Below are 27,187 nucleotides of genomic sequence, written 5' to 3'. Positions count from 1 at the left end.
TGTAGAGCACCTTTCATATGAATTTCAGCCCAAAGTGCTTCACAGCAGTAATGTAGAGTTGTAGACATAATGGGCATAAAATAGATATAGGCATACAATGGGCAGATAATTGACATAAAATGAGCAGAGAATTGACTAAATAAAAGCAACGCATAAAGTGCAGACATAAAATGTGTATAAAATAGACAATAATCATAAAATAGACGACATGCATTCATAAGTTATCACAATTGACCTGTGCTACGCGTCCTATCAATCGATCAATAATACACTATGAATGAACAAATTGTTAATACTGTATCCATTAGCTGTATGCTCTATTCCGCTTAAACACCACATACCCCAGTGGGTATAAATGAGAGGCGCCTCAATTGATCGATAATGTGCTATGATTAAAAATGATGGTGTTGTTAATGAAAGGGCTATCGTAAGATTGAGAACTCATGACTATGTCTTCTCAATTACAAAATTTGGTCGGTGATGAGATGATTTGCTGAGCCTTCGTTGAACAAAGTCTCAAGTCAAGTTTATTTCACCCTGTAATCACAGCCTCTCAAAGGGCTTTATAGGCCGCCATGACAACAGAGTGATCTTGACCATCTTTAAAGACGAGGAAACACTCACAAAACCTTCAAGAGGAAAAACATGGAAGAAAGGGAGATCCCTCTTCCAGGACGGTCAGGCCAGAACACTTTTGGTCAGGTGTGTACTGGGCGCCAAACAGGGACAAGAGGGAAACAAGGTGCAACCAGATCCAGGACCAGATTCCCCCCAAATACCAGCAGACGATGACTTGACATGTCTAACATGTGGTTAAAATCGCTCCCTGACCACAGATCTGCTATTATAGTCTTATCATAGCAGACTCTGATTATGGGGAGAGCTTCCAGGTGCTACTTACACCCTGTTGTCAACAACAACCCAAGGCTTGTCCGCTCAGCTGTGCAACCTTTTTGTCCAAAGCCCAAAACAAACACATCAGGGTTATTCAATTGATCAAGGTCTTTGTTATCGGTATGGTTTTGCCCCCATTATTGTGGTGTTTAATATCTTGACTTTGACTCCCTCTATCCGCAGGAAGTTACTTTGCCAGCCACTTCATCATGGGAGGAGAGAAGTTTGACTCGACCCACCCGGAGGGCTACCTGTTTGGGGAGAACACAGACCTTAACTTCCTGGGAACCAGACCAGTAGCGGTGGGTATTCAGACATCTGACCCCTCTGTCACACTAACGCCTGCTACCAGCAATAAAGGAGAGATACAGTATATAGTGGACTGTCTCAGTGTTTCAAAATGGTAACACAACATGTACGCATCAGAAAAAATGGAAACGTCCGGTGTGACGGGTGAGTGAGTGATGAGGCTTATTACCCATCCCAGCTCACCTGAGCTAACCTTAAAATGTCTCAGTAGTATTTGAGTTTATCCCCAAAACATATGTTTAATGTCGCCCTGTACATCTTTTCTGGACACAGGGCCTGTTTTAGCAGCAATCAATGTTGTTTTTGTCTTGCCACCATGAATTCACTTTAATTAGTCAAAGGCCATTTGGAGTTATGTTACAATAATTAGACCCAGAGGAAGGCTTTTTGCCAAAAACGTTTGGTCAAATAAAATGTATTGCATATAGTAAATAGTACATGGACTGCATTTATATAGCACTTCTATCCAAAGTGCTTTACAACTTATGCCTCACATTCACCCAATCACTCACACATTCACACACCGACGGTGGAGCCAACCATGCTAGATGCCAACCTGCTCATCGGGAGCAGTTAGGGGTTCAGTGTCTTGCTCTTATCTGGGTGAGTGAGTGTACGGATGAAATGGGTGCTAGTACTGACCCTGGAGTTTGATGACTGATATAACCTTCAGTTATAGACCGCTTGCTGCTACTACAATCCATGCTGACTTTGTGTGTCCATAAAATGTTTGTGAGCTCTTAAATCCAAATGAGGTTTAAAATCTGGTTCAGACCTGTTAGCATTCACTACAATACTGTTTGGGTGTGAGAACTCCACTTCACATTTTATGGATGCACGGCTCCATTCGGTGTCTATGGAGCAGCCCTCGATTTTTACATCCAGATGAAACCACAAATGCAAGGGTTCTCGCTCTGATTTCTAGCTTTGGGAGAGAATGGTGTATGTTCATAAATACTGACTGGATAGCGCAGAGCCACTGGGAAAAACATGTGAATTCTTAAAATGGGTGACATTTCAATTCCTCAAATGAGTTTGTGATACGATAAGATAAGAACTTAATGAATCCCTGTGGGGAACTTTGCGATTAAACAGACCGGGTTGTGGGTTATTACAATAACCAACATGATTTGAAAGTGTAGTGTCTCATGCTGTCAAGCTAAGTGAAATGGAATGAAATTAATTCTCTTCCCTTCAGAGAGACAGAGACAAATGGCAGGTCTCACGTCTCATTCATCTTAATTATAAGCTTGAAGGTCAGGCTAATGAGAACTGCAGCTTAAAATGAACAGAACCCCAGAGAGAGAGAGAGAGGGGAACATTTAACTGAGAACTCCCCTGTGCAGTTGTCTGTATTTCATTATTTTTAACAGACTGAGAGGTAGGGTTAGGGTGATAATGCAATATTATAGTTTATACCTTGGTCTGGGTGAATATACTCTTTTCTGATTGGCCGGCAGGTGTTCGTCAAAACCGTTTAATGCATGCGTTAGTAGGCTCAAAGTTTAATCACCGTTCTAAATTCATCCGCTACCCAACCTGTAACCATAGCAACATTAAAAAGCACAGCTGTCAAAGCTTTACTCGTTATCGACTGCGGCAAAGCACAGCTGACTTATCAACTTGATCAACTAATGACCGTGAACTAAGGAAAACACACCAAATGGCTGATTTCAACATTTCTTTCAATCTATTTAGAGAATACAACAGTTTTGAAGAATGGGACTCAGCAGAGGAAAAAGAAAAGAAAGAAACAATTTGTAATAATTTAATATAACATTTTAATATATGTGTGTGTGTGTGTGTGTGTGTATATATATATATATATATATATATATATATATATACACACACACAAAGAATAATAATAATAAACAAATAGATAAATAGAAAAAAAATTATATATAAATAATATAATAATTCTATAAACGTAATTTATACTGTGAGTCTGTGACTAACCAACTTGGTTATAAAGGGGAATAGACTTATTCCTAGTCATGACAACAGTCAGCTCTGGCTTCATAACCTTTAGATTAAACTTAAAATAACCATGCTGTAAGCGGAATAATCAACGAGTAGGTGACAGTTTTAAGGCACTCTGCTGCGTGTCGGGTGGTTCTTTGCCTATTTTTTTTAAGGGAGTTTTGGTTTGATACCACACTTTTACATATCGTGATGTATATTGATATCGCAAGACATTACATTACAGGTTATCGTGATATGAATTTCTTTCATATTGCCCAGCCCTACTGAGAGGTCTGTTTTCATGATGTCATAATAACACTGTTATGGCTGAAACACCCTGATTGGCTGAGAGCGAGTTCCAATCCACCCCTTTTTCATCTCAGTTCACACTGCTGTGTCTGTCTAGACTGAGGATACAATTATGATTGTAGTCCGTGTCCTCCCCCCCCGATTATGATGGCGTTCATAATCTCCCTTCTGTCTGTGTGTGTGTGTGTGTGTGTGTGTGTGTGTGTGCAGAGCAATTGATGATTGTTTGTGTGTGTGTTTGAAGCTGTGTTATTATTTTCCAGCATTATATAATTTCTGTTGGTTTCTAAGCAGATGGCACTGCAGTCATAAACCTGAATACAATTCTCTCTCTCTCTTCGGCTCCCTTTCTCTGTCTCTCTGTCTCTGTCTCTCTCTCTCTCTCTCTCTCTCTCTCTCTCTCTCTCTCTCTCTCTCTCTCTCTCTCTCTCTCTCTCTCTCTCTCTCTCTCTCTCTCTCTGCTATTCATAGAGGTTTTCCCAGAAGCGCAGGGATTCACACAGGGATTTATTTTTCATATTTCCTTAGTTATATGTTTGCTTATGCCTGTCTGTACAGTTTATTTTGTGTGTGAAGGATACTGTATAGTATATCATGTATATCAGTCAGGTTGGTATCAGGGTGTGTGGTTGTGTGTGTTTTGAGTGTGCTGTCTGTCTGTCTGTCATTATCGGCACAGAAGCTGGTAATGTTGCAGATTTAGACGGCGGCTTTGTTGGTAATACAGAGTCACTTTCAAGCTTGAGGTGTGTGTGTGTGTGTGTGTGTGTGTGTGTGTGTGTGTGTGTGTGTGTGTGTGTGTGTGTGTGTGTGTGTGTGTGTGTGTGTGTGTGTGTGTGTGTGTGTGTGTGTGTGTGTGTGTGTGTGTGTGTGTGTGTGTGTGTGTGTGTGTGTGTGTGTGTGTGTGTGTGTGTGTGTGTGTGTGTGTGTGTGTGTGTGTGTGTGTGTGTGTGTGTGTGTGTGTGTGTGTGTGTGTGTGTGTGTGTGAGTGAGAGAGAGAGGGCGAGGGAGAGGGAGAGAGATATGGAGAGAGAGGGAGATAGAGAGAGAGAGGAAGAGAGAAAGAGAGAAATATAGAGAGAGGGAGGGAGAGAAAGAGAGAAAGATGGGAATAGATAAAGAGAGAGAGAGAAAAGAGAGAGATGGGAAGAGAGATGGGAAGAGAGAAAGAGAGAGAAAGAGAAAAAGTGAGAGAGAGGGAGAGAAAGAGAGAGAGATCTGCACGTCTTCGGGCCACACATGTGATTGTATGTGTGTGTGTGCGCGCGTGTGTGTGTGCGTACGTACACACATGTGTACCTTTTAACAGGAAAGGCAGTGGGTTCATTTTCTCCATAGGTGGCAGATTGAATGAGTCTCCTGAACGTTGCCAAAGTGTAAAGTTGATTTAAAGTGTTAAGTTTTGTTCGAGCAGGAATGTGGCTGAACAGAGTTCTGATGTTCCACGTGTTTCCCAACTTATAAGACCTACCACTGTTGCTTCCTAGTTCCCTAATGAATGGTGCTTTTCAGCATCTGTCACTGTGTGTGTGTGTGTGTGTGTGTGTGTGTGTGTGTGTGTGTGTGTGTGTGTGTGTGTGTGTGTGTGTGTGTGTGTGTGTGTGTGTGTGTGTGTGTGTGCGCGTGCATGGTTTACAGGGAGGGCTCCTGCTGGGCACAGATGTGTAATAATACTGAATACTGTACTATTCACAGACACACACACACACACACACACAGACACAGACACACACACACACACACACACAAACACACACACACACACACACACACACACACCCACCCACCCACACACACACACACACACACACACACACACACACACACACACACACACACCCACACACACACACACACACACACACACACACACACACACACACACACACACACACACACACACACACACACACACACACACACACACACACACACACACACACACACACACACACACACACACACACACACACACACACACACACACACACACAGGGGCCAACATTCCAGTGTGCCCCTCCTCCAAGCCCATATGAGGGGCAGCAGTGTGGGGTATCTAACCATCTAACCACATCCTGCTCTAGACTGCCCCTCCTCACAGTTACCCAACAACCACATAGTCTCTCTCCTTACTCGCCGTCAGCTACTTCTATGTCAAACATATAATAGGACCAGAGAATACTGAGAGAGAAGGACCCTCGGATCCTGTCAACTTCTACGATCAGTCTCAGGCATGAAATAGGTTGAACAACTCCTGGCCCTAGATTTCCACGATAGAATTCCGAGAGAGCATTCCAAAAAGCTTCAGACCTGAAAGGGTTAAAGGGTGTGTAGTGGGTATACTGTGTTTGAAGGTATACGTCACGGATCCACATTTTCTATAATAAAACGCAAGATACTTGTGCCCTAATGATAAGGACAAGCTCAATGAAGGAACCCAATCCCCTTGTCAAATGTCTATGCTACTCATAGTGGTCAAATTGAAAGGTCATATGTATATATAATATATATGTGTGTGAGTGTGTATGTGTGAATGGGGGGGGGGGGGGGGGGGTAGGTGCACGAGGAAATTGTTAAAATGAGAGCTCCAGGTATTGACAACGCCTAGCATCTAGACCTGCTTTATAATAAAAAAAAAATTGATCTCCCTTTTCTACAATATGGGGCCTTTAAAGAGTTTGCAATGAACATTAGGCCATTTTAATGGAAGTTGCACCATGACAATTTTTCTCCAAAAAAGGACATTAAAACAATGTTATATCCCAGTGCAATTTCTATTGGATAAACCTAATCACGTCAAATATAGTTATACTGTTGAAAATAGGAAACATTTTGTGATACTTTGGGTGGGAATCACCAGTGGCTCCACGATACTATATTGTCACCGATACTAGAGTCACTGTATTGTAATATCACGGTATTGCTATAGTATATATTGCGATGTATTACCTTATTTCAACTGCAAATTATGTCCCCAACGGAAAACCTTGCTAACATCTGCAATAGAAATATATCTGTTTTATCTAATAAGGTAACGTTTTTCGTCTGTTCACCTCGGTTCAATCATTTCTGTTACAGTCAAATGGGATCGTCAATCATGAAATGGGATTAAAAAAAAATATTGATACCCGTCGTCACTGTATTGATATAATATCGACACACAAAATATTGCTATATATTACTGTATGGATTTCCCCCGCCCCTATGTAATACCATATCACCCAACTACTCTTCCACTTTGTGGCGTGATGTGTGCACACGGGTCTGAGAAACACAGCCTGGAGTGTGAACCTTGGCCCTGGAGAGACACCGCCTCTGCAGGTTTTTACTCTTAGCTCAGCTCTTGTCAGCACTACTCTGATACATGCTGACAAACCAATGCTATTCTGGAATTTTGTGTTAAGCCATGGAGGCCCAGAACCAAACCATTACCACTGGGCCAAATGTTAGTTCAGCGTTGCAAGGACTGAGCAGCATTATACGGTCTATCATTCTGCTCTCAGATTTATTACTGGTGATGGATATGGTATTCACCACTGCATCCTGTATGATAAAGTGGGTTGGTCTTCTCTGGCAGAGAGGCGAAATAAACATTGTTATCTGTTTATCTCTAAGGCCATTGCAGGGAAATTACCACCTTATATCACAATGTTGCTAGATTGGATCTATGAACCCTATCTGACACGCTCAAATGACTGGCTTATGCTTCAGGTCCCCAGGGTGCAGACTGAGCTCGGAAAGTCAGCCTTTTGTTTTAATGCCCCGGCTTCTTGGAAAGATCTTCAACTCTCGCCAAAAATCAATACAGCGCTTAACCCACAGACCATTACAAACCTCCCTGTTTCAGTCTGTGACTGTTTTCAATTTAGATTTGAGTTTTTTTGCATCTGTTTTTGTCTTATTTATTCATTGTCTAATTTAACAAAGCTGATTTTATTTCTCTTACTTTTATTTGGTGTTTTTTTTATCTGTTTTAAGCCTGTGAAAAATCTCTCGACAGCATTGTAAACAAGAGCTTGCTCTTAATGATCTTTTCAAGATGAAATAAAGACCAAATTGAACTGGATATGTTAAATAACCTAAAATGACACGCTACCACCCATAGTTACACACTGTATCTCTGTGATGCATTTATTTACCATTGCAGTTCCCGTACGCTGCCCCTCCCCCCCAGGAACCGGTGAAGACGTTACGAAGCCTTATAAACATCCGCAAGGACACCCTACGGCTCGTGCGGTATGTACCTCTACCTCGCAAACACAAATATACACATTCCCTCAGTGTTGAGAAGTGCTTTACCTCGACTCAAATTCTTGCTTGGTTCCTACATACAATCATCCAGAAGTAACACTTAATAAAAATGCTTATAGGTATTTCAGGAAACACTCATTCAGCATGGAAAAGGCATAAAAAACTACTAATTTGACTAACAATGTCGACTAAGCGGCTGATTATTCGATAGATCGACTCAGTAGGCACAGCCCTCGGTGTCGAGAGATGATCTAATCCTGTGCCCATTTAGCTATTTTGGGTACAGGTCTAAAAGAGCCATCTCCTCCCAGGATACTGAAACACTGTCTGATTATTGAAGGCCAGATCACTACTTAATGGGGTGCGGATGGGGATTATATTTCTCCTCTGTCCTAGAAATGCCCTCTCTGCCTCCTCTCTCCCTTTCTCTTTTTTATTTTTTTTAATCCGTCATATACACCCTCCCTTCCTCTGTTAGATGCAGCGAGGACCTGAAGCTGCCAGGAGAGGAGGTGGCAGGAAAGAGCACGGCCTGTTATAACATAGAGTTCACCTTTGATGCCGACACCCAGGTGGCCATCACCATCTATTACCAGGCCATAGAGGAGTTTCACAGTGGAGTGCCAATGTAAGTGAGTGTGTGTGTGGGTGTGTGTGCCAATGTAAGTGTGTGTGTGTGTGTGTGTGTGTGTGTGTGTGTGTGTGTGTGTGTGTGTGTGTGTGTGTGTGTGTGTGTGTGTGTGTGTGTGTGTGTGTGTGTGTGTGTGTGTGTGTGTGTGTGTGTGTGTGTGTGTGTGTGTGTGTGTGTGTGTGTGTGTGTGTGTGTGTGTGTGTGTGTGTGTGTTGGTGTGTGTGCCAATGTAAGTGTGTGTGTGTGGGTGTTGTAATGGGAAATATTAAAGGGACAAAACGATGAGCCGTTTACACTAATGATTCTGAGTCATTATTAATAATAGGAAAGTTTATTTCACCGTGGCCACAATGAAAGGACAGTTTACAGTCAGAGACAACATGTTAATACAGTAGCGTCTGGCCATAGACTGACCCAGAGCGCTGTTCACACGTATGTTAAATACACAATTGAAATGACGTCCCCTAGACACCCAGATAGGTAAACAAAGTCTGCCCGAAGGAGAATCAGCCTTGGCTAGGCGGTGACTAACTGAATGTTAAACAGTCTTGCTAGCAGAGAAGAAGATTTAAAGGGACAGTAGTGTCTGCCATATCTGAGCACATTATATAGCTGGTCAAAGTGCACCAGTCAAGCTGTCTAATGACATGATAATATATTCCACGACACTGTGTGTGCCAATGTAAGTGCGTGTGTGTGTGGGTGTGTGTGCCAATGTAAGTGTGTGTGCGTGTGTGTGGGTGGGTGTGTGTGCCAATGTAAGTGTGTGTGTGTGCGTGTGCAAGCATGTGTGTATGTGTGTGTGCATGCCCCCCCTCAACTTAGGAGACCCCAATGAGAGATGTAAAGGTTTTGACCGAATGTGGCTATTTTTGTCTTTACCATAGAAATTTAGATAAATATTGGACTGTATCTTATAGAAGGTGTTCTGAACATTTGGACACTAAATTGACACTTTTCTGACCTGTAGATTTAGCAAGTCTGGGCGTTTAATGACAGCGCCAGTGTAAAAGTCCCGCCCACTCAGGAGACAGGGACTGTTCCGTTCTCATTCCGTTGGTGTCCGTTGGTGTTCTCATGACGCGTCGTCTTCCTCTATTAGAGCGTCTTTGATCTGACTCTGCATTTCTCTCCAGCTACCTGCCCCAGGACAGCTCGCTACAGTCGGAGACGGTGCACTTTAAGAGGGGAGTCTGTCAGCAGTTCTGTCTGCCCTCACACTCTGTCAACCTCAGCGAGTGGGCCGATGAGGAGGTAGGCTGTGTGTGTGTGTGTGTGTGTGTGTGTGTGTGTGTGTGTGTGTGTGTGTGTGTGTGTGTGTGTGTGTGTGTGTGTGTGTGTGTGTGTGTGTGTGTGTGTGTGTGTGTGTGTGTGTGTGTGTGTGTGTGTGTGTGTGTGTGTGTGTGTGTGTGTGTGTGTGTGTGTGTGTGTGTGTGTGTGTGTGTGTGTGGGGTGTGGCTCACAAACACCATGTGATTATAAGGGTTGTGTGTTTGTGTAAGATCAATTTGATTGTGTACAGTGCCATGAGTTCCTGTAATGTTTGCATGTTAAGGACCCCCAAGGTAGACGGTAGAACAGGGGTCTCAAACTCAATTTACCTGGGGGCCGCTGGAGGTAGAGTCTGGGTGAGGCTGGGCCGCATCAAATATTCCACAAAAAAAGGGTTTCAAGTATTCCAAAAAAAAGTACAACTGATCCAATCTTCTCAATCTTTAGCAATAACATTTCAGTACATGAACAGTTCTTCAGAACATGAACGGTTCTTCAGAACATAGGCTTCTCAGTGGTGTCAGTGGACTCATCCACAGCTATGGAAATGCACTGTGCATTTTTTTATTCTATCACAAAGCTGTTTAATCAAATCACCAGCCAGTATTTCAGTTATTCTGGTTGCTGTGCGATCTGAGGGGGATTTGCTTTTGTTTGCCTTCAAACATGGTCTCCATCACTTCATTCATACATTATTTTATTATGTATGCATCAGAGAGAGAGAGAATGGCTTCTTGTGTTTAGCCAACACCCATGCAGGACTTGGTTGCTTTTTCTCGTTGTGACATAGATTTAACAATAATTCTGCTTGCAGCTTGATATGATGATTTCATTCCATTTATTTTTGTGGTTATTAGCACTGAATTTTGAGGAAAGGTTGCATTAAAATAACTGTTTTGTTTCGTAGTGGCGTTTCAAATTGCCACCCTTCACAAGAGCTACCGTTTCTTGGCATATTAGTCACATTGGTTTGGTGCTGGGACTCAGGATGAACGCATATTTTTCAGTCCATTCACCTTTGAATTGCAGTCGACTTTTCTTTTACTGACCATCTTTGAACATGCCATATTTTTCTGCTGGCTGCCTGCTGGCGAAACTAGGCTACTAGCTACATTTATCTCACGGAGATAAAACTGGGAGTGAGGCTACTGTAGATGCGCTGTCAACTCTGCTCTGACTCTGACTGTTTAAGACCCGCCCTACTCTGCATCTGATTCGCAGACTGTGGGTGGGGGGGGAAGAACGCTGACGGGACGCTGAATGTGATTGGACCAGAGCAGAGTACACAGACAGTGTGGCAGTGCAGCCGGACATGCAGAGCACTGCTCGCATAGGAGACAGCGAGGATGCATTTGCCTTCCACTTTACTTGGTATCACTCCGGAATCACGTTTCAACCAAGTCACTAACGTAACGTTGCTGTCAAATAAATAAAACTTCCAACTCTCGCGCAACGACTCGGCAAACAGTTGCGCGCGGACCGCACTAACACTAAACTTTGATGTCAAGTAGGGGGCCGCAAAATATCATCCAGCGGGCCGCGAGTTTGAGACCCCTGCGGTAGAAGATCTTTTGCTCAGTAATTTAGTGTCATTTGAATGAAGAGGTTTTCTTTTTTTTTAAATTATCTTTTTATTGATTTTCACTATGGTCCATACAAACAATATCTTGACTTCGCCTTCTGCTGTACAAATTGCATCAATTGTTAATAATTATTACTTAACTTAAAAGTTGCAGTGCAGAAGTACCATTACGTGCATGAGGACCCATACAGTCAATAACATCCTATACTTCTTTTTTTTTCTAGACAAACAAAAACAATAACAAGAAATAATAGATAACAAAATTATAATTTATGGTACCTCTCCAATACATCTGCATTTACCATAAAGTAAACAAATAACAAAATAATATGTTGGGGTGCATCTTCCTGATACTCTACTCCATTTACACAAGTTTCACTTAACAATTATCCCGAATGATCATTTCTATATACCTTAAACAAATGAAGATCGTAATGGTGTAATGTACATTATCCATCTTTCCCATTTCTTCCGAAACTTATCCTGTTGCAACCTAAAAGAAAAAGTAATTCTTTCCATCTTAAAAATATCATAAATAATATCAATCCAATCATCCACTGTAGGAATTTCTGTTATTAACCACTTTCTAGTAATGGCTTTCCTGCTAGCCGCACTTAATATCTGAAATATATATCTATCCCCATTTTCTGATGGCCTGGCGCCGAAATATAGACTTTCCAACTTAAATGGGATGTCCCCCTGGAATATTTTTTCAAAAATTGTATGGACCTCCCTCCAGAAAGGCATCAGCAATGGACAAGACCAGAATATGTGGTAATGATTTGCCTCTGAGAGGCCACACTGTCTCCAGCAGTTGGAAGATTTGGTATGATGGCTCCCTTGAGCTGGAGTACTAAAGAACCTAATCAGGGATTTCCAACAAAATTCTCTCCATACAGTGAGCTGTGGTGTTCCACAAGGAAGCATACTAGGACCGCTACTGTTCCTAATTTATGCAAATGACATGTCGTCAGCTTGTGACTGCAACTTGTTCCTGTTTGCGGACGACTCAGCCCTGCTGGTCTCTGACAAGAACAAGTTACAGGTTGAAAAAACCCTCAGCTCGGAACTAGGCAGAATCTGCATATGGCTCGCTGATAACAAACTATCATTACACATGGGCAAAACAGAGTCCATTCTCTTCGGTTCAAATAACAAACTCAGCAAGACCGACGGCTTCTCAGTTACAGTGGGTGACAATATTGTCACAAGGAAAGATGAAATTACCTACCTGGGTTCCATCCTAGAGGCTAATCTCTCCTGTGACAAAATGGCATCCAATGTAATAAAAAAAGTCAACCAACGAACTCGATTCTTGTACCGGATCTCCTCTCTGGTAAACAAGAACACCCTGAAGACTCTGGCAGGAGCACTCATTCAGGGGTACTACGACTATGCTTGCACCTCATGGTACCAAAGCACCTCAAAGGCGCTAAAAACAAAATTACAAACATCTCAAAACAAACTGGTCAGACTACTGCTTGACCTTACTCCTAGAACCCACCTCACCCCTGCCCACTTTGACAACCTAGGATGGCTTAGAGTAGACGACAGAGTACAACAACTTGCAATGGGCCTGGTCTACAAGATACACTACACGACCAAGGTACCCATGTACATGTCAAAATACTTCCCAAAGGTCAGTGAATACCACGATCACAACACCAGAGGGAGCTCCACAAATCATGTTAAACCCAGATTCGGCTCAAATAAGGGACTAAACACGTTTCGCAATTATGCCACATCAATGTGGAACGCCCTACCCAAAGCTGTAAAGGAATGTGGATCACTACCCACTTTCAAAACCTCTCTCAAGGGACACCTACGGGAGACTGCAATTCAACACTGGCCCCTGTAAATATCCTAACCCAACCCCCTCCAATGTACAGTCATTTACCTAGTATGGTTTTGTCAATAGTTCAATGTACAATTGTGTTTGTTTGTACAGTGTCTCCTCCCCCCCCCCTCAATGTACAGTGTTACTTGTTTATACAGTGTGCCCCCCCCCCCCCCAACCACCTCCAATGTAAATTACCCAGTATCGTTGTCAATATCCCAATGTACCCAACCCCCCCCACCCAACCTCCTCCAATGTACAGTTTCTACGTCAAATGTATATACTCCCTTTTCTTGACTCCTTCTGTATCACAAAAAGTACTGTTTTTGCAAATCTGGTATGTCATAAATGTATAGATGTAGCAGTACTGACTATCTGTATGTCATGTATGTCATATATGTCTATATGAATTGAAAATGGGGGACCCTGATGGAAACAAGACAAACGTCTTTCTCAGGTCTGCATCCCCTTAACAATTGTATGTATTGAGCCGTACTGTATTGTACCCATTCTGCAATCTGTTAAATAAAGTTTTCATTCATTCATTCATTCATGTTTTCCATTGTATTTCACATAAATCCTCCCATTCCTCTTCTGTTATATTTAGGTTTCCCTCCCTTTCCCATTTCTGTTTTACATACAATGAATTACCTTTCGTCTGTTGTAATCCCTTATAGAGTCTTGAGATGGTTTTTTGGTTTGAGTTCGAGACATAAGCCTCTCTGAAGACTTTTAATAAAATATTTTCAGAAAGTGTTTGTTTACTTTGCTGAATGATGAAGGGGTTTTCTAAAACACAGTTGGTATGGATAGGATTTTTTTCAAAGAGGAAACTAAAGATATCCCTATACGTGTGGACTTTGGCCATAGAGACCATATACATAGATGCTCCTCATTTAGCCGTGGACCACCTGGAACCCCCCAAGGACCTGCTAAATAACGTGACGTTTCCTCTCTCCTTTTCAGCTGCTGTTCGATGTGGACAAGGAGGTGTTCCCTATGGTGGTGCAGGCTGTGGTGGATGAAGGGGAAGGTGACTTATACTCCCATCTGATTATAGCTGTGGATTCATAGAGTGGGTCAACATGCACGTTATTTTGATACTATTTGAGAGAATTGAGGATTCCATGAAACTTACCACATGCCTCCTCCAATACATGTGGAGTCACCTGACAGCTGACAGGTTGGAGTTTCACTGGGAGAGCATAACATGCACAGAGGTTCACGTTATCTCCCCCAGATCCCCTCCCTGCTGAACAGGCACCCTGACCGACCAGTAGGAGTCGCTATTGCAACGACCCTGCAAACACTGCCAATTGTGTTCGTAGGGGCGACTGGACAAGCCGGAGGTAGCACTCAGACCTCTATGCTACCAAGCCTCCCCAGATCCCATTTATAATAGCCGGGACAAGCTCAAATCCTGACTATGAGAAACCCGAATATGATTATATCATTGGGATACGATATTAGCCAGAATACTGAGGCATGTAAACACCTTGTCTTGTTTGCTTGGATTTTGTGGTTTGTGTGAGTTCCATTTCCATGGTAATAGTTATATAATAATATAATATAATAATATTCCATTTACTCATGTGTCTGGACATATTTGGTTATCAGGATATGAAGATGCATATAAATGCCTGATCTTGCCGAAGACCCTATCTGGGACATATTTTAGTATGGAGAATATCGATATGCATATAAACACACTATGTGATTATGTTATCTGTGTATCTACTTCTTGTCTAAGTCTGCTGTATCTTGATCAGTCCAAACTCAAGCGGGGTGTGCTTGTAAAACTGTAGAATCTTAATTAAAGATGTGCTTTTTGTCCCTTATGTCCCTCCATAGATCACATGGGCCACTCTCATGTACTGCTGGCTACATTTGAGAAGGTAAGACGGAATTGTTTTGCGGCAACTTTCTGGTAACAGAATATAAATATGATGGAAGAATGATGCAACAGCTTTTCTCTAATATCCAACTGAGGTTTCTGTGTAAGTGTTCACTGTAGATTATGGTACCAGCAGGGATGTATTGGAGGAGGGCGTAAAAGAAGCTAGACTCAGTTCACTCGCCCTACTATAACGTGAAATAGAATTTTACCAATGTTTTAACCCTTTCACTACCACCTTATAGAAGGTTAACCTTTTGTAGGGTGGTAGTGAAAGGATTAAGCTCATATAAATCCTCATGAGTGAAATTCATTGTATAGATTATAGTAAGTAGGCCTATCGCAGTGATTCAAGTTACATGAAAATAATGTTACATTCGAGGAAATGTAATACAATTATTTAATAAAATAATTGTATTATATAATGAAAATATGCAGTATAGTGTTTATACTGGTGATTGTCATTGGAGTTACAGTGGTCGTCGACTGGAGTTTGTAGTTTACCAACCTTGTGTTTTGCCGCTCCATCAGATCCTGTGTTTTTAGATACGTGTCTTGATGTGTTTGAGTTTTCTTTTTGCAGCACATGGACGGAAGCTACTGTGTCAAACCTTTGAAGCAGAAACAAGTGGTGAATATGTCTCCCTTTCTTCTCTATTACACCTCGTCCTCCCTTTGTCCTGGCGTTTCCCACCACATTCAGTGACCCAGTGCACTCAAGCTTCAATATGAAGCCCAACGTGAACTGTTTTTCTTCTGTCTTCCTTCTCCAGGTGGATGGAGTGAGTTACCTCTTGCAGGAGATCTACGGTATTGAGAACAAATACAACAGCCAAGAATCAAAGGTAAACCTGCCAGTAACGCTAACTGATACAGCATGACAGGTTTCCATTTTCACTCAATCAGCATTGACACAGTATGACACACAATGGAAACACAGTAATATGAAATCACCACGGTCTTTAACACTTTTGTGATTTTAAGGTTTTTGATCACCTGGAATGAGGACCACGTAGACTAAACCATGTGCAATAAGCACGTAATATCTAATAGTCTAATTTATTCTACAAACAGTTCTCGTTCAATACAGGCGGCAATGAGGACCTTGTAGACTCACTCTACAAGGTCCTCAAATGATCAGAAATCGTAGTGAATCTTTAATGTTTCCTCATTCATTCAAACGTGCCGCTTGGTTCCAGGTAGCGGATGATGAGATCAGTGACAACAGCGCGGAGTGTGTGGTGTGTCTGTCAGATGTACGAGACACGCTCATCCTACCGTGCAGACACCTGTGTCTCTGCAACGCGTGCGCGGACACATTGCGCTACCAAGCCAACTGCTGCCCCATCTGTAGACTGCGTAAGTACCCCTAATGCTGTGATCTCATTGGACGCCATCTTGAATGTGCCTGCACCTTTTCCCCCTTTTGTTTTCAATGGTTTTGTTCTGATAGGCCTCCTCCAAACTACACGCATCACGTTTTTGAAGCAACGCTTTTTCGGGTGCTCTCAGTTGAAAAAGTTTAAACTTTAGCCATGGAGCGCACCGACGTCAATGTCACCTACTTGTCGACGGACCAATCAAATCAACTAAGGGGAGGGATTACAAATTTGAGGTATCTGAAGAGAAATCAACACCTCAATGTTGAAAATGTATCAATAGTTGCCAACGTTAGTTAGCATTATCTACCATTGGTAATGTATGTAATTTATGTCTGAGGTAGCAACAGTAGCTATTCAGTGGTATTGCTTGTTGTGCCCTGTGTACACTGTGCACTTTTGATTATCTATTTACACCGATACGCCTCATGTTTGAATGCAAGAAAGAGGCGTCCAATATGATCACAGCCTTATGAAGCAGATTATTTAACCATTTGAGGTCTACGATCTGACATCTGAGATTAGACTGACTAATGATGATGTCACAATCTGGTGGACAATCTGCAATATGGTTGTCATCTTATTTTGAATATGCAGTTATTATATGCAGTAGTTATAAATTAACCTTGATCCATCCCTTCCCAAAGGCTATAGGCTATATCTAAGCAAAAGATAAGGGGGGCTTTTATTGCAAAAAAAAGGTTGTTGCCAAACAGCTCACTGCTGTCTTGAATGCACACAACCTTTTAGACACAAGCTGGTTTCCGACTGAGGTATTCCACTGAAACACCTCTTCTCAGAGTCTCCAATGCTTCTGATGTGGGTGATTGCTCTGTTTTCATGCTGCTGGATTTTAGTGCAGCTTTTGATACTGTATCCTGACTGAAAGGCTTGGACAATGAGGGGGTGTGTGTCTGGAACACCCTGGATTGGTTCTCCTCCTAGGAGTTTTTCTGTGTTGCTTGGTCTCTACATGTCTGAAACTGCTGTTCTTTCCTGTGGTATGCCTCAGGGTTCTTTTTTGGGTCCTATATTATTTGCTTTGTATATGCTTCCCTTAGGTCATATTATTAGCAAATTTAAACATATCTCATATCCAGTGTTGCGTTGCTCATATCAACACTGGTTGCACGCACGCTAATGACGCCACGTGCGCGCGCTCCCGCGCATGCGCATAAATGTTCCCTCGCATAAGGACAGACTAAAGACAGTGCCTAATTTCCTCTACGAATGGAATGTAACACCTGACGACCGGCGTTATTGATATGCAAAGTAGCCAGGTGGGTACTGCGAGTTGGCGCATCAGTCGAGTGCAGCGCATTCCTGTGTGCACGCGCGTGCACATCTGTGCATGTGCGTGCACGCGCTTCTGCTCACAACTTTGGTTGCACGGAGTGCAACCCCGTCCCATGAACAACGCATCACTGCTCATATCACATCTGATATTCAGCAGCTGTATGTCTCTTTTAAGCCTGGTGAGACTGACAAACTGTCGGTCTTGCACAATTGTCTGACTGCCATTAAGGACTGGATGGCTAACAACCTTTTGTTTAGCTAAATGCAGATAAGACTGCTGTCCTTATCATTGCCTCAGATAGCATAGCTTCCAAGGTTGCTCAGTGTATTGGGTCCCTCACTTCAGCTGTACAGTCTAATCTTAGAAATCTCTGTGTTATATTTAAACACCCAATCTGGGCGGGGGAAGTGAATGAATAACTCTCTCATCCCTCAATACCAACTGCTGAAGTGCCCTTGAGCAAGGCACTTAACCCCAACTGCTCCAGTGGAGTTGCTCAGTGGCCAACACTGTCAGGTGTGAATGGAATCAGGCTATATACTTCGATCAACATATCAAAGCGTTGACCCGTACATCTTTCTTCCATTTAAGAAACATTGTCAAACTCAGGTCTGTTGTATTGCAACCTGAGCCAGAGTTGATCATTCACACCTCATCATCCTAGCTGGACAACTGCAATTCCCTTTTCACCTGCCTCAGCACATCGTCCCTGGACTGTCTACAAATGGTCCAGAACGCTGCTGTGAGGCTAGTGACCAGGTCCAGCAGGTCAACTCACATCACCCCCATCCTATCTTCTTTACACGGGCTTCCCATTACGTTTAGGATTTATTTGAAATACATTTACATTTTTAGTTTTCACATAGAGCCTGGTATGGTCAGCCACCTGTGTATCTGTGACCAGATTAATCTATATCTCACCAGTAGGTCACTTAGGTCTTCTGACCAGGGCTTACTGGTTGTCCCTCGCTCTCAATTTCACTCAGACACTGTGGAACACTCTTCCTATAGACATTCTCTGTTGACATCTTTAAAATGCAGCTGGAGACTAATTTATTCAAACTGGCCTTTGTTTCGCCTCATGCTGTCTAGTATTTGTAATTTTGTGTGATCTTTATGGTCTTATTTTCTTATTCTTGTGAAGCACTTTATGACCTTGCTCTGTGAGATGTACTACACTAAATAACCTTTACTTACCTTCTTAGTTACTTACTTAAAATGGCTCCTGGCCATTGAAAGCTAGTGAGTGGTACAATTCTAAGATAGAATTCTGAGAACACCAGGGCCCTCATTCATCAACGTGGACGTAGAACTTGACCTACTTCCACACGTAAGCACGGAATGTAGAACTAGCGTACGCACAGGGAAGTCGGCATTCATCACACGTGCGTACGCAGGCTCTATGGTCCTCCGTGTTGATGAATACCACTTTGTTCTACTGTCAATGCTCGTGCATGATTATCCATATATGGTCATGAAAATGAGGAAACACCCCCCATGGGATGTGAAATAATGGACGGACCCGAGCGGAACCCTGAGAAACTCCACGAAGATTGTTCACTGCTGTCGAACCAAGAAGACACTATCGCGTATTGTGGGATAAATAAAAGGCGGACTCGTAAACGGTGATGTCAGATATCAACGGCTCCCTAAGACCATTGCTGCAATTCTGCCTGGACAGCTCAAAATACTAATAAAGACCGTTCGTTGACCACTGTTTGGCGTTGGTTGTGTGTCATTATAACCGTGCTGTAATATGAATGCCTTTATTAGTTGTGTTCGATTGGCTATATGATTTTTAGATGCATCTATTTTGTTGTCGGCTAATAAAGACTGCGCTGGAATATGACTGCCTTTTCCCGTGTTGTTTGATTAATACCCCAGGGATTAAAGTTCTCCTCAATTTTATTCCAAATCGCGATGGATCTCCCGTCAATTTTCTACCTGCTGCATATGATTTCTAGAGGCATACTACAATCTATTTTGATGTCAGTATTGGGTAGCCTATATAAACAATATAATACGAGAGCATATACAAGAACAATGAATCTCACTGCATGTATGATAGCCTGCCTTTCAATACATGAACTTGAATTCCATCATGTTTGTGTGCGGGACTCACAAGGCTGTTGTCACAATGGGTGGTACCGGTGTACAGTAATAATAACAGTCCACACAATATCACGATCCATGCCATAGCCTATGTTCTATTAGGACATGATCTGTGACGACAAATGTTCTAGAATGTTTGATTAAGATATCATACTCTGACAGCATGCCTATGAGCAACAAAAACGCGAACTTGAATCCCATCATATACATAGTCTGTCCACTATAGTGTCATTGCAATGCGTTTTCTATTCTTTCTTATACAGTAAAAAGGGGGAAGAACACTATATTCATATGACTTGTATTCTGCTTACAGCTTCGAAGTTCCACTTGTTTCGTTTAACGTAAAGCCTTTTAAATATAATCAAAACGTTCCCGTGTTTCTGCGGTCTGCGCAGAATAATAACGAGTTGAGCTTTATGATTTATGATGAATTGAAAATGGGGGACCCTGATGTAAACAAGACGAAAGTTGGTCTGCATCCCCAATTAACAATTGTATGTACTGAGCTGTACTGTACTGTACCCATTCTGCAATCTGTTAATAAACTTTTCAATCAATCAATCAATCAAGCTACGCGGAGCGCAGTCAGTCAGTAGCCTACACCCCGTATATTCCGATAACGCTATATAAACCATGCTGCATTCATTCTGAGAGAAAGATCTATTATTCCAAATGCTATTTATAGGGTTTTGACCATAATTACACTACTGTTGCTATTTTACAATGAACTATAATGAACTACGGTTCGTACAGAACGTGCCAGTGTTATTATGCACAGAAGCTCATTTCCTTGTTGTAATAATATATTCTACCACTGGGCGCTAGGTACGCCAGGTCTGAACTGTGCGTAGATGTAAGCACGAAGTCAAGTTCAAATCGAAATTGATGAATCCCACTCTTTGCTTAGAAATGATCGTACGCACAGGGTAAGCACAGATCTGTGCGTAGAACACGTTGATGAATGAGGGCCCTGGAATCTCTTTCCTCGTTTAACCCGGCGTTCCCCTACTCTCCTTCTCCCGATCCCTTTCCTCTTTAGCATTCCGAGCTCTGCTGCAGATCCGAGCCATGAGGAAGAAGCTGAGTCCTCTCTCCCCGTCCGGCTTTAACCCCGTCATCACCTCCCAGACGTCCGACTCGGAGGAGCACTCGGTATGACAGAATCACGACATGGACAGAGCACCCCTTTCAATAGACACGTTATAGATCTACAGCACATAGATGATGTTGATGTAATTGTAGATAGATTTCTGGTACATGGGGCTAACATACCAGAATAAAAAAAAAACGTATAAGTTGGACAGTATGACAGAAACACGGTCGAATAACAAAAGGACAACTTACATTCAATGTGCAGGGACATCAATTTACAATTTTGTCATTTAGTGGACGCTTTTATCCAAAGCGACTTACAGATTGTGAACATCATGTCACCAGGAGGGGTACATCTCTGGCAGCTAAGGGTCAGTGGCATTGTTCGTCAAATAATATTGAGCTTGAGTGTTACACTCAGAGTGCATAGTAGTATAGACCTATTAGTAGTAGACAGGTAGTAGTATAAGAATAGTAGCATAATATTAGGGTACATAATAGTAAAAAGACAGTAAGAGAATGTGTTTTTAGTCGACGGCTATAGACTTTATGTATCACTATAAATATTTATTTAAGTATATTTATTAATGTAGCTGTATCAGTTTTACAACACCTTGCGGTTGTGAAGGCATCTGATTGGTGTTTTTTTTTTTATGGGGAAAGTTGCGTTGGGCTCCAGTAGTTACCGCATGGGGTTGCCGGGGGGAAAAACGGAGCAGCGTTTCGTGATAAAGTTGAACTCGAGTCAACATTGGCCAAAACATAATCCCTCCCCACGCTGCGGCGGCCAATCGATCACAGCAGAAGACAAGGGATTGGGGGGGTTTGGATAGGTGTGTTGGACCCAGGTGCAGTGTAGAACAGACAAGACGAGAGACAATTGTTGGTTCTCGAATTTGAGCACTGCTCCTTTAAAGGGGACGTGCACTGCTATTCCTTGCACTATTTGGGCAACTTTACACAATTCCTGTGAGTCTATTGAACACATCTGTAAGGTTTTTTCAAAAAAATTCATTGTTTTATATTTCAATATTTTTTTGTCCACTTTTTCTCCCATTTTTCTATATTTTCTCCCATCCCAATTTCGTATCATCCAATTCAACCCTCCCCTGTCACGGACGCTGTTTCTTGCCTCCCACAAGCCGGCTGCAATGTGGACTAAGTCATACATAGCACAAGTCCCCTCCGGTACTTGAGGTAATAGCAGTCGCATCTTTTCACCTGCGCAGCTCGATCTCTCAGTGGCGAGGAGTAATGCGTGGGAGGCTCACGCTGCCCCCGACACTTCCTGATTCTACTGCGCAGGCGCACCAACCGACCTGTAGGAGTCGCTGTCCACAACGCCCGATCCCCACCCTTCAGTTTCCCTCCCCGTAATACGGCCAATGTGTATTACTGTGGACGACCAGCTAAACTGAAAGCAAATGTGGAGCGCTGGGCTCGAACTGACGAGCCCAGCGTCTCCAGCATTTCGTGGCGAGTGCCTTGCCCACTACGCCACGTAGCCGCCCCGTTTTATATTTCTAATTAAGTACTCAAAAGCATCATTTTTCTCCCTTTGGATTTCAGGCTGTGTTGGCCTGCCTCCGCCCATAAGCACTTTGAGTGACTGGCACAGAGAGAGATTGAGGGGGATACTAATTAATTTCGCCGCAGGGGGGCATAATCCCACGGGACAATGCATTGGTAACTTGTTTCAAATGACAATATATACCTCTGTGATTATTATTGTACGGATCGGAATACGGGTGTGCACGTGGGAGCATGCGCAAAGATATTACAGTGATATGCTAGTGCTCCCGACCGCGAGGGAGAGAGAGAGATAGAGAGGGAGAGAGGGAGAGAGAGAGATAGAGAGAGAGAGAGGGACACACGGAGGCACGGAGAGAAGACGGTCCCTCTATCTCCCTCTCTCGCTCGCTCGTTCTCTGCCTCGCAGTCAAAACCCGTTTGAGGAAGTGTCGGGTTACACTATGCGCTACAACCCCTCTCTCTCCCTCCCTCTCTCTATCTCTCTCCCTCTCTCTCGCTCGCTCGTTCTCTGCTTCGCAGTCAAAACCCGTTTGAGGAAGTGTCGGGTTACACTATGCGCTACAACCATAGAGCCAATCAGATCACAATCAGCTCCATCAGCTCCATGCTACGTCACATTGCGAGTCAAATCAGAATGACCTAATTCACTGGAGGAGGAGATTGTCTCAACTGAATTAGAGCAATCCGCCAATATGGTAATTAGAGACACAGACCCATTGATACTAACCCCATATTGCTATAAAACAATGCTAAACACTGGAAAAAGCCATTTATAATGCACGGGACCTTTAATTCGAGTACTTGTATATCAAAAATCAAAGGGAGAGAGCAAGTCTCCAAAACATGCTAAATGCATATAATAGTGAACACGGTAAACTATACAATAAAGGGGAAAAGAAAGGGGGAAAAGCAAGTCTCCAAAAAAGCACTAAATAATAAACACGTCACACGACGGTGCTGCATATACTCGCAGTAGGAAACACTTTAAATAATGAATGCAATAAACGGCAATCATAACGATATGGCGACTCAAACAAAATAGCGAAACAAGGTTATCCTCCGTGGCAAGGAGCGATAACGCTTTCACAAGAATACACAGGACTACTCACGGTAATGTTCAGTGAATGACTGACAATCTGACTAGTAACCAGGAAGGACATATAAAGCCAACTAAACTATACACACCAAGTACCAATAGAGCAGTGGTGCCCAACCAGTCGACCTCGATCGACCGGTAGATCGCGCGCTGGTTTCAAGTAGACCGTGAGATTATTTAGGTAGGTAACAGTGCATTGGCAAAAAAAAATAAAAAAAAGATCAAGCGAAAATCCGCGAGCCCAACTCAGATAGAGTTTTCCACCTGGCCGCTGTGTGTATTTGCCATGTCTCGCCTCTGCATCAACGGAGGCACAGTATTGCAATACACATCTTCTTCTCTTCTTCTTCTAAATGGTGTTTTACGGCGGACGGCCACCAAATTTGGGGCATTTACCGCCACCTACCGACCCGGAGATCGGGCCAGTCTTCCATTCTCCCCTCTCTAACCACTAGTCTAACCAACTACCTAACCTATAAACACCTTCCTACAACCACACTGTCCACCATCCCTATAAACCTACATCTACATTATACTACATATCCCACCCTATGCACCTCCTCCCACCCCAGCCCCTCTACTCCCAAATGACTCACTGCTGCCTTCACTACCACCTGAACCTTTGCAGTCCTAGATGTAACCCCGAAAGCACTATTAATCACCTCAGCTACAAAAAACACAAGCGCCTTCTTCTCCACTAATATCCTTCCAGCCATCTGCCTATCCACCTCACCGACCACTACCTCCCTCGCCTCCCGCCCCCTGGCCTCTCCACCTTGTCTCCCCTCCGCCCTCACTGCCTGAGCATATGAGAGCCGACCTTCCACTCTCACCTTCTGGACATTCGTCTCCCTCCTCATGACCTCACACTCCCCAGAAGCCACATTATGCTCCCCACCACAGCTACAACACCTAGGCTTCACCTCCCTGCAATCCCCATACTCATGGTCCCCCCCACACCTCGCACACCTCCTACTTTCCCTACATCCCCGGGCCATATGGCCAAACCGCTGGCAGTTAAAGCACCGCATCGCCCTCGGCACATAAGCTTTCACAGAGTAGCTCACATACCCCAAATTCACTCTTCCAGGCAGCCCCTCCCCCTCAAACTCCAGTAATACTGCCTCACTAGGCTCCTTCTTCCCATCTCTAGTTATTTGCAACCTCCTTACTCTAACTAGCATACCTCCCTTAAGGTTCTCCTTTAATTCTTCCTCACTCAAGCCCTTCGGCACCCCGGCTATCACCCCCTTACTGCCTGCCCCTCTCCGCTCCCCCACCCTACCCACCTGCACCACTGAACAATTCACTACCACCTTCAACTCTTTAGCCTTCTCAGCCTGCCCCTCACTCTTACATGAAACCAACAGGTTCCCATCAGGAAGGACCCTCGCATATCCTATACTCCCCAACTGCTTTTTCAGATTATCAGACAGCACCATCGGATTCATCCCTCTCATCATTTTCTGCTCCGCATCCCCAAACCGAACTACCACCACAATTTTCCTCACTTCTGCACTAACATTTCCGCTACCCTCACCTTCTGACCCACTCGAGCTATCTCCCCTACCCTTCTTCCTCTTTATCCCCTTCCCACTGTCTCTGCTCCTCTTCTCCACCTTAATCCACCCTTCTCCCCCGCTCTCACCCCCCTCCATACTGTCACCATCTGACTCCCTTCCCCTGTCACGACCGTCCCCGTCCCTATCGACTCCTCCCTCGCTCTCACTACCCTCCCCAGCTCCCGACGTCGAAAGCAGTTCATCACAGATCAACAAGGCTGCCACATCCATCTCCTCGTCACCGTTATAGCCATCAAACTCGACCCGGCACTTTTTCCCTTCGATCCAGGAAACAACCCCTGAGTAACTCTTGCCGTCCCCCGAAAACACAGCACGACAGCGAGATCCCACCCTAAACGCCGGTACCGCCTCCACATCTCCGCATAACTTTCTGACATCAACTTCCAAACTCCGCGCCATCACCCTCTCGTCCATCCGCCGACACACTTCCTCCCAATTCTCAGACCCTCCCCCGCCACGCTTCGACTCCGCTTTCTCTCTTTCTCTCTCTCTCCGAGGGACCGGGTCCAACCCTCCTCCGTGCCTTCCTCCTCTCTCCGACGCCATCTCAAATGACTCAGCGCCAGCCCTCATTCCGAAGCAACACCTTCTCCTCCAACACTGCAATACACATCTCATACATCAGCGCAGGCCACGTCTGGTCTTTTGTGAGTCAGAGGAGCGCAAAGTGCTGCGACGTGCATGCGCGAGCGTGCGTGACAGCCCTGCGCAGGTATATCGACCGTCTGGTCTTTTGTGAGTCAATGTGTACTCAGATATTTGTGATTGACACTGTCTCGTAACTAAAGCACTTCCGGGGGGGGGGGGACTTTCCAGGCCAAGCATATAAAGCTGATTTGATTAATTTAACCTGGACACTCGCAACTACGGTTTTAGAGCAGAGAAAACTGTGCTGAAAACGGCAACAACCGCGCGTCAACGAAAAAGGACTACATGCTTTGTTTATTGTTGCCAATTGGATCGCAAAGACTGGGAAACCCCAGACACTTGCAGAGAGCTTTTGGTTGCCCTGTACCAAATATGTGGTTTCTGTCCTTTGTGGACAAAGTGTTGCAGAGCAGCTCCATACAATACCACTGTCAGCTGACACTATTTCAAGAAGAATTGACTGCATGTCGGACGATGTTAAGAGCCAAGTTGTGGAAAAACGTAAGCAGAGCCCGTATTTAATGATTTGAAGCCCATCATCTGTAGCCACATAGAAGGGCTCATTGATCAATTTCGGAATTATTTCCCCGAAAGAAAGAGCACGGACAATTTGAACAACTGGATCCAAGATCCGTTAATTGCGCATGACGCTCGCAACATGCCTCCCTCTGTCTGAGCAGGAGGCGTTGATCGATCTTTCGTGTGACGAGCTACTGAAAGTCAAGTTCACTGGACAGGCCCTCGCAAAGTTCTGGATATCAGTCCGGAACGACTACCCAGTGCTGTGTAATGTTGCGCTGAAAAAGATTGTCCCGTTTGCGGCAACATACCTCTGTGAAGCGGGATTCTCGGCTCTGACATTAATACAAAATAAATACAGATCTCGCCTCAGAGTAGAAGCGATCTGCGCCTCTTTCTCAGCACAACGCAGCCTATGTTCAAATGTACAAGCACATGGGCGGCTAGGTGGTGCAGTGGGCAAGGCGCTCACCACCAATGCAGGAGACGCTGCGTTCGAGCCCAGCTCTCCGCATTGCTATCAGCTTGGCTGGTCGTTCACACTAATACAATTGGCAGTATTAGGGGGTGGGAAGCTGATGGGTGGGGATCGGACATTGTGGACAGCGACTCCTACAGGTCGGTTGGTGGCGGTGCGCCTGCGCAGCAGAATCAGGAAGCGACGGGGGCGGCGTGCCCTCCAAACGCAGATCCCCGACGCTGAGAGATCGCGCTGTGCAGGTGAAAAGATGCGACTGCTGCTTCCTCGAGTACCGGAGGGGACACGTGATGTAAGGCTTAGTCCACATTGCAGCCGGCTTGTGGGAGGCATGGCCTAACAGTGTTCGAGACAGGGGAGGGTAGAATTGGACGATACGAAATTGGGATGGGAGAAAAATAGAAAATGGGAGAAAAAGTAGATACAAAAAAATATGTACAAGCATACCCTTCCCATTAAGTCTTGTTTTTTTATTCTTGAAAAGCGCATGTGAACGCATAAAAAAT

General features: G+C 43.9%; 1 protein-coding gene across 8 annotated transcripts in view; it reads left to right on the top strand.

Annotated features, from left to right (window-relative positions):
* rnf157 (ring finger protein 157) overlaps positions 1-27,187 on the top strand; it is a 48,079-nt gene that overhangs the window by 2,752 nt on the left and 18,140 nt on the right. For 7 of the 8 annotated variants that reach the window (XR_014620156.1, XR_014620157.1, XM_084322820.1 and 4 more), the window contains exons 2-11: positions 1,078-1,196; positions 7,625-7,713; positions 8,207-8,356; positions 9,496-9,613; positions 14,017-14,083; positions 14,902-14,945; positions 15,528-15,575; positions 15,718-15,789; positions 16,144-16,303; positions 20,772-20,884. Coding sequence is in view for 6 of the 8 variants with exons in the window: in XM_084322820.1 (XP_084178946.1) it covers positions 1,078-1,196; positions 7,625-7,713; positions 8,207-8,356; positions 9,496-9,613; positions 14,017-14,083; positions 14,902-14,945; positions 15,528-15,575; positions 15,718-15,789; positions 16,144-16,303; positions 20,772-20,884 (980 nt within the window). In the remaining 2 variants the exon portion in view is untranslated. The remainder of the gene's footprint in view (positions 1-1,077; positions 1,197-7,624; positions 7,714-8,206; positions 8,357-9,495; positions 9,614-14,016; positions 14,084-14,901; positions 14,946-15,527; positions 15,576-15,717; positions 15,790-16,143; positions 16,304-20,771; positions 20,885-27,187) is intronic. The other variant, XM_084322819.1, reaches the window with a different exon arrangement.

The sequence above is a fragment of the Notolepis coatsorum genome, assembly GCF_963971535.1.
Source record: "Notolepis coatsorum genome assembly, chromosome: 10".
NCBI lineage: Eukaryota > Metazoa > Chordata > Actinopteri > Aulopiformes > Paralepididae > Notolepis > Notolepis coatsorum.
The sequence above is the reverse complement of the archived record's forward strand: the minus strand, read 5'-3'. Positions and strand labels throughout refer to the sequence as shown.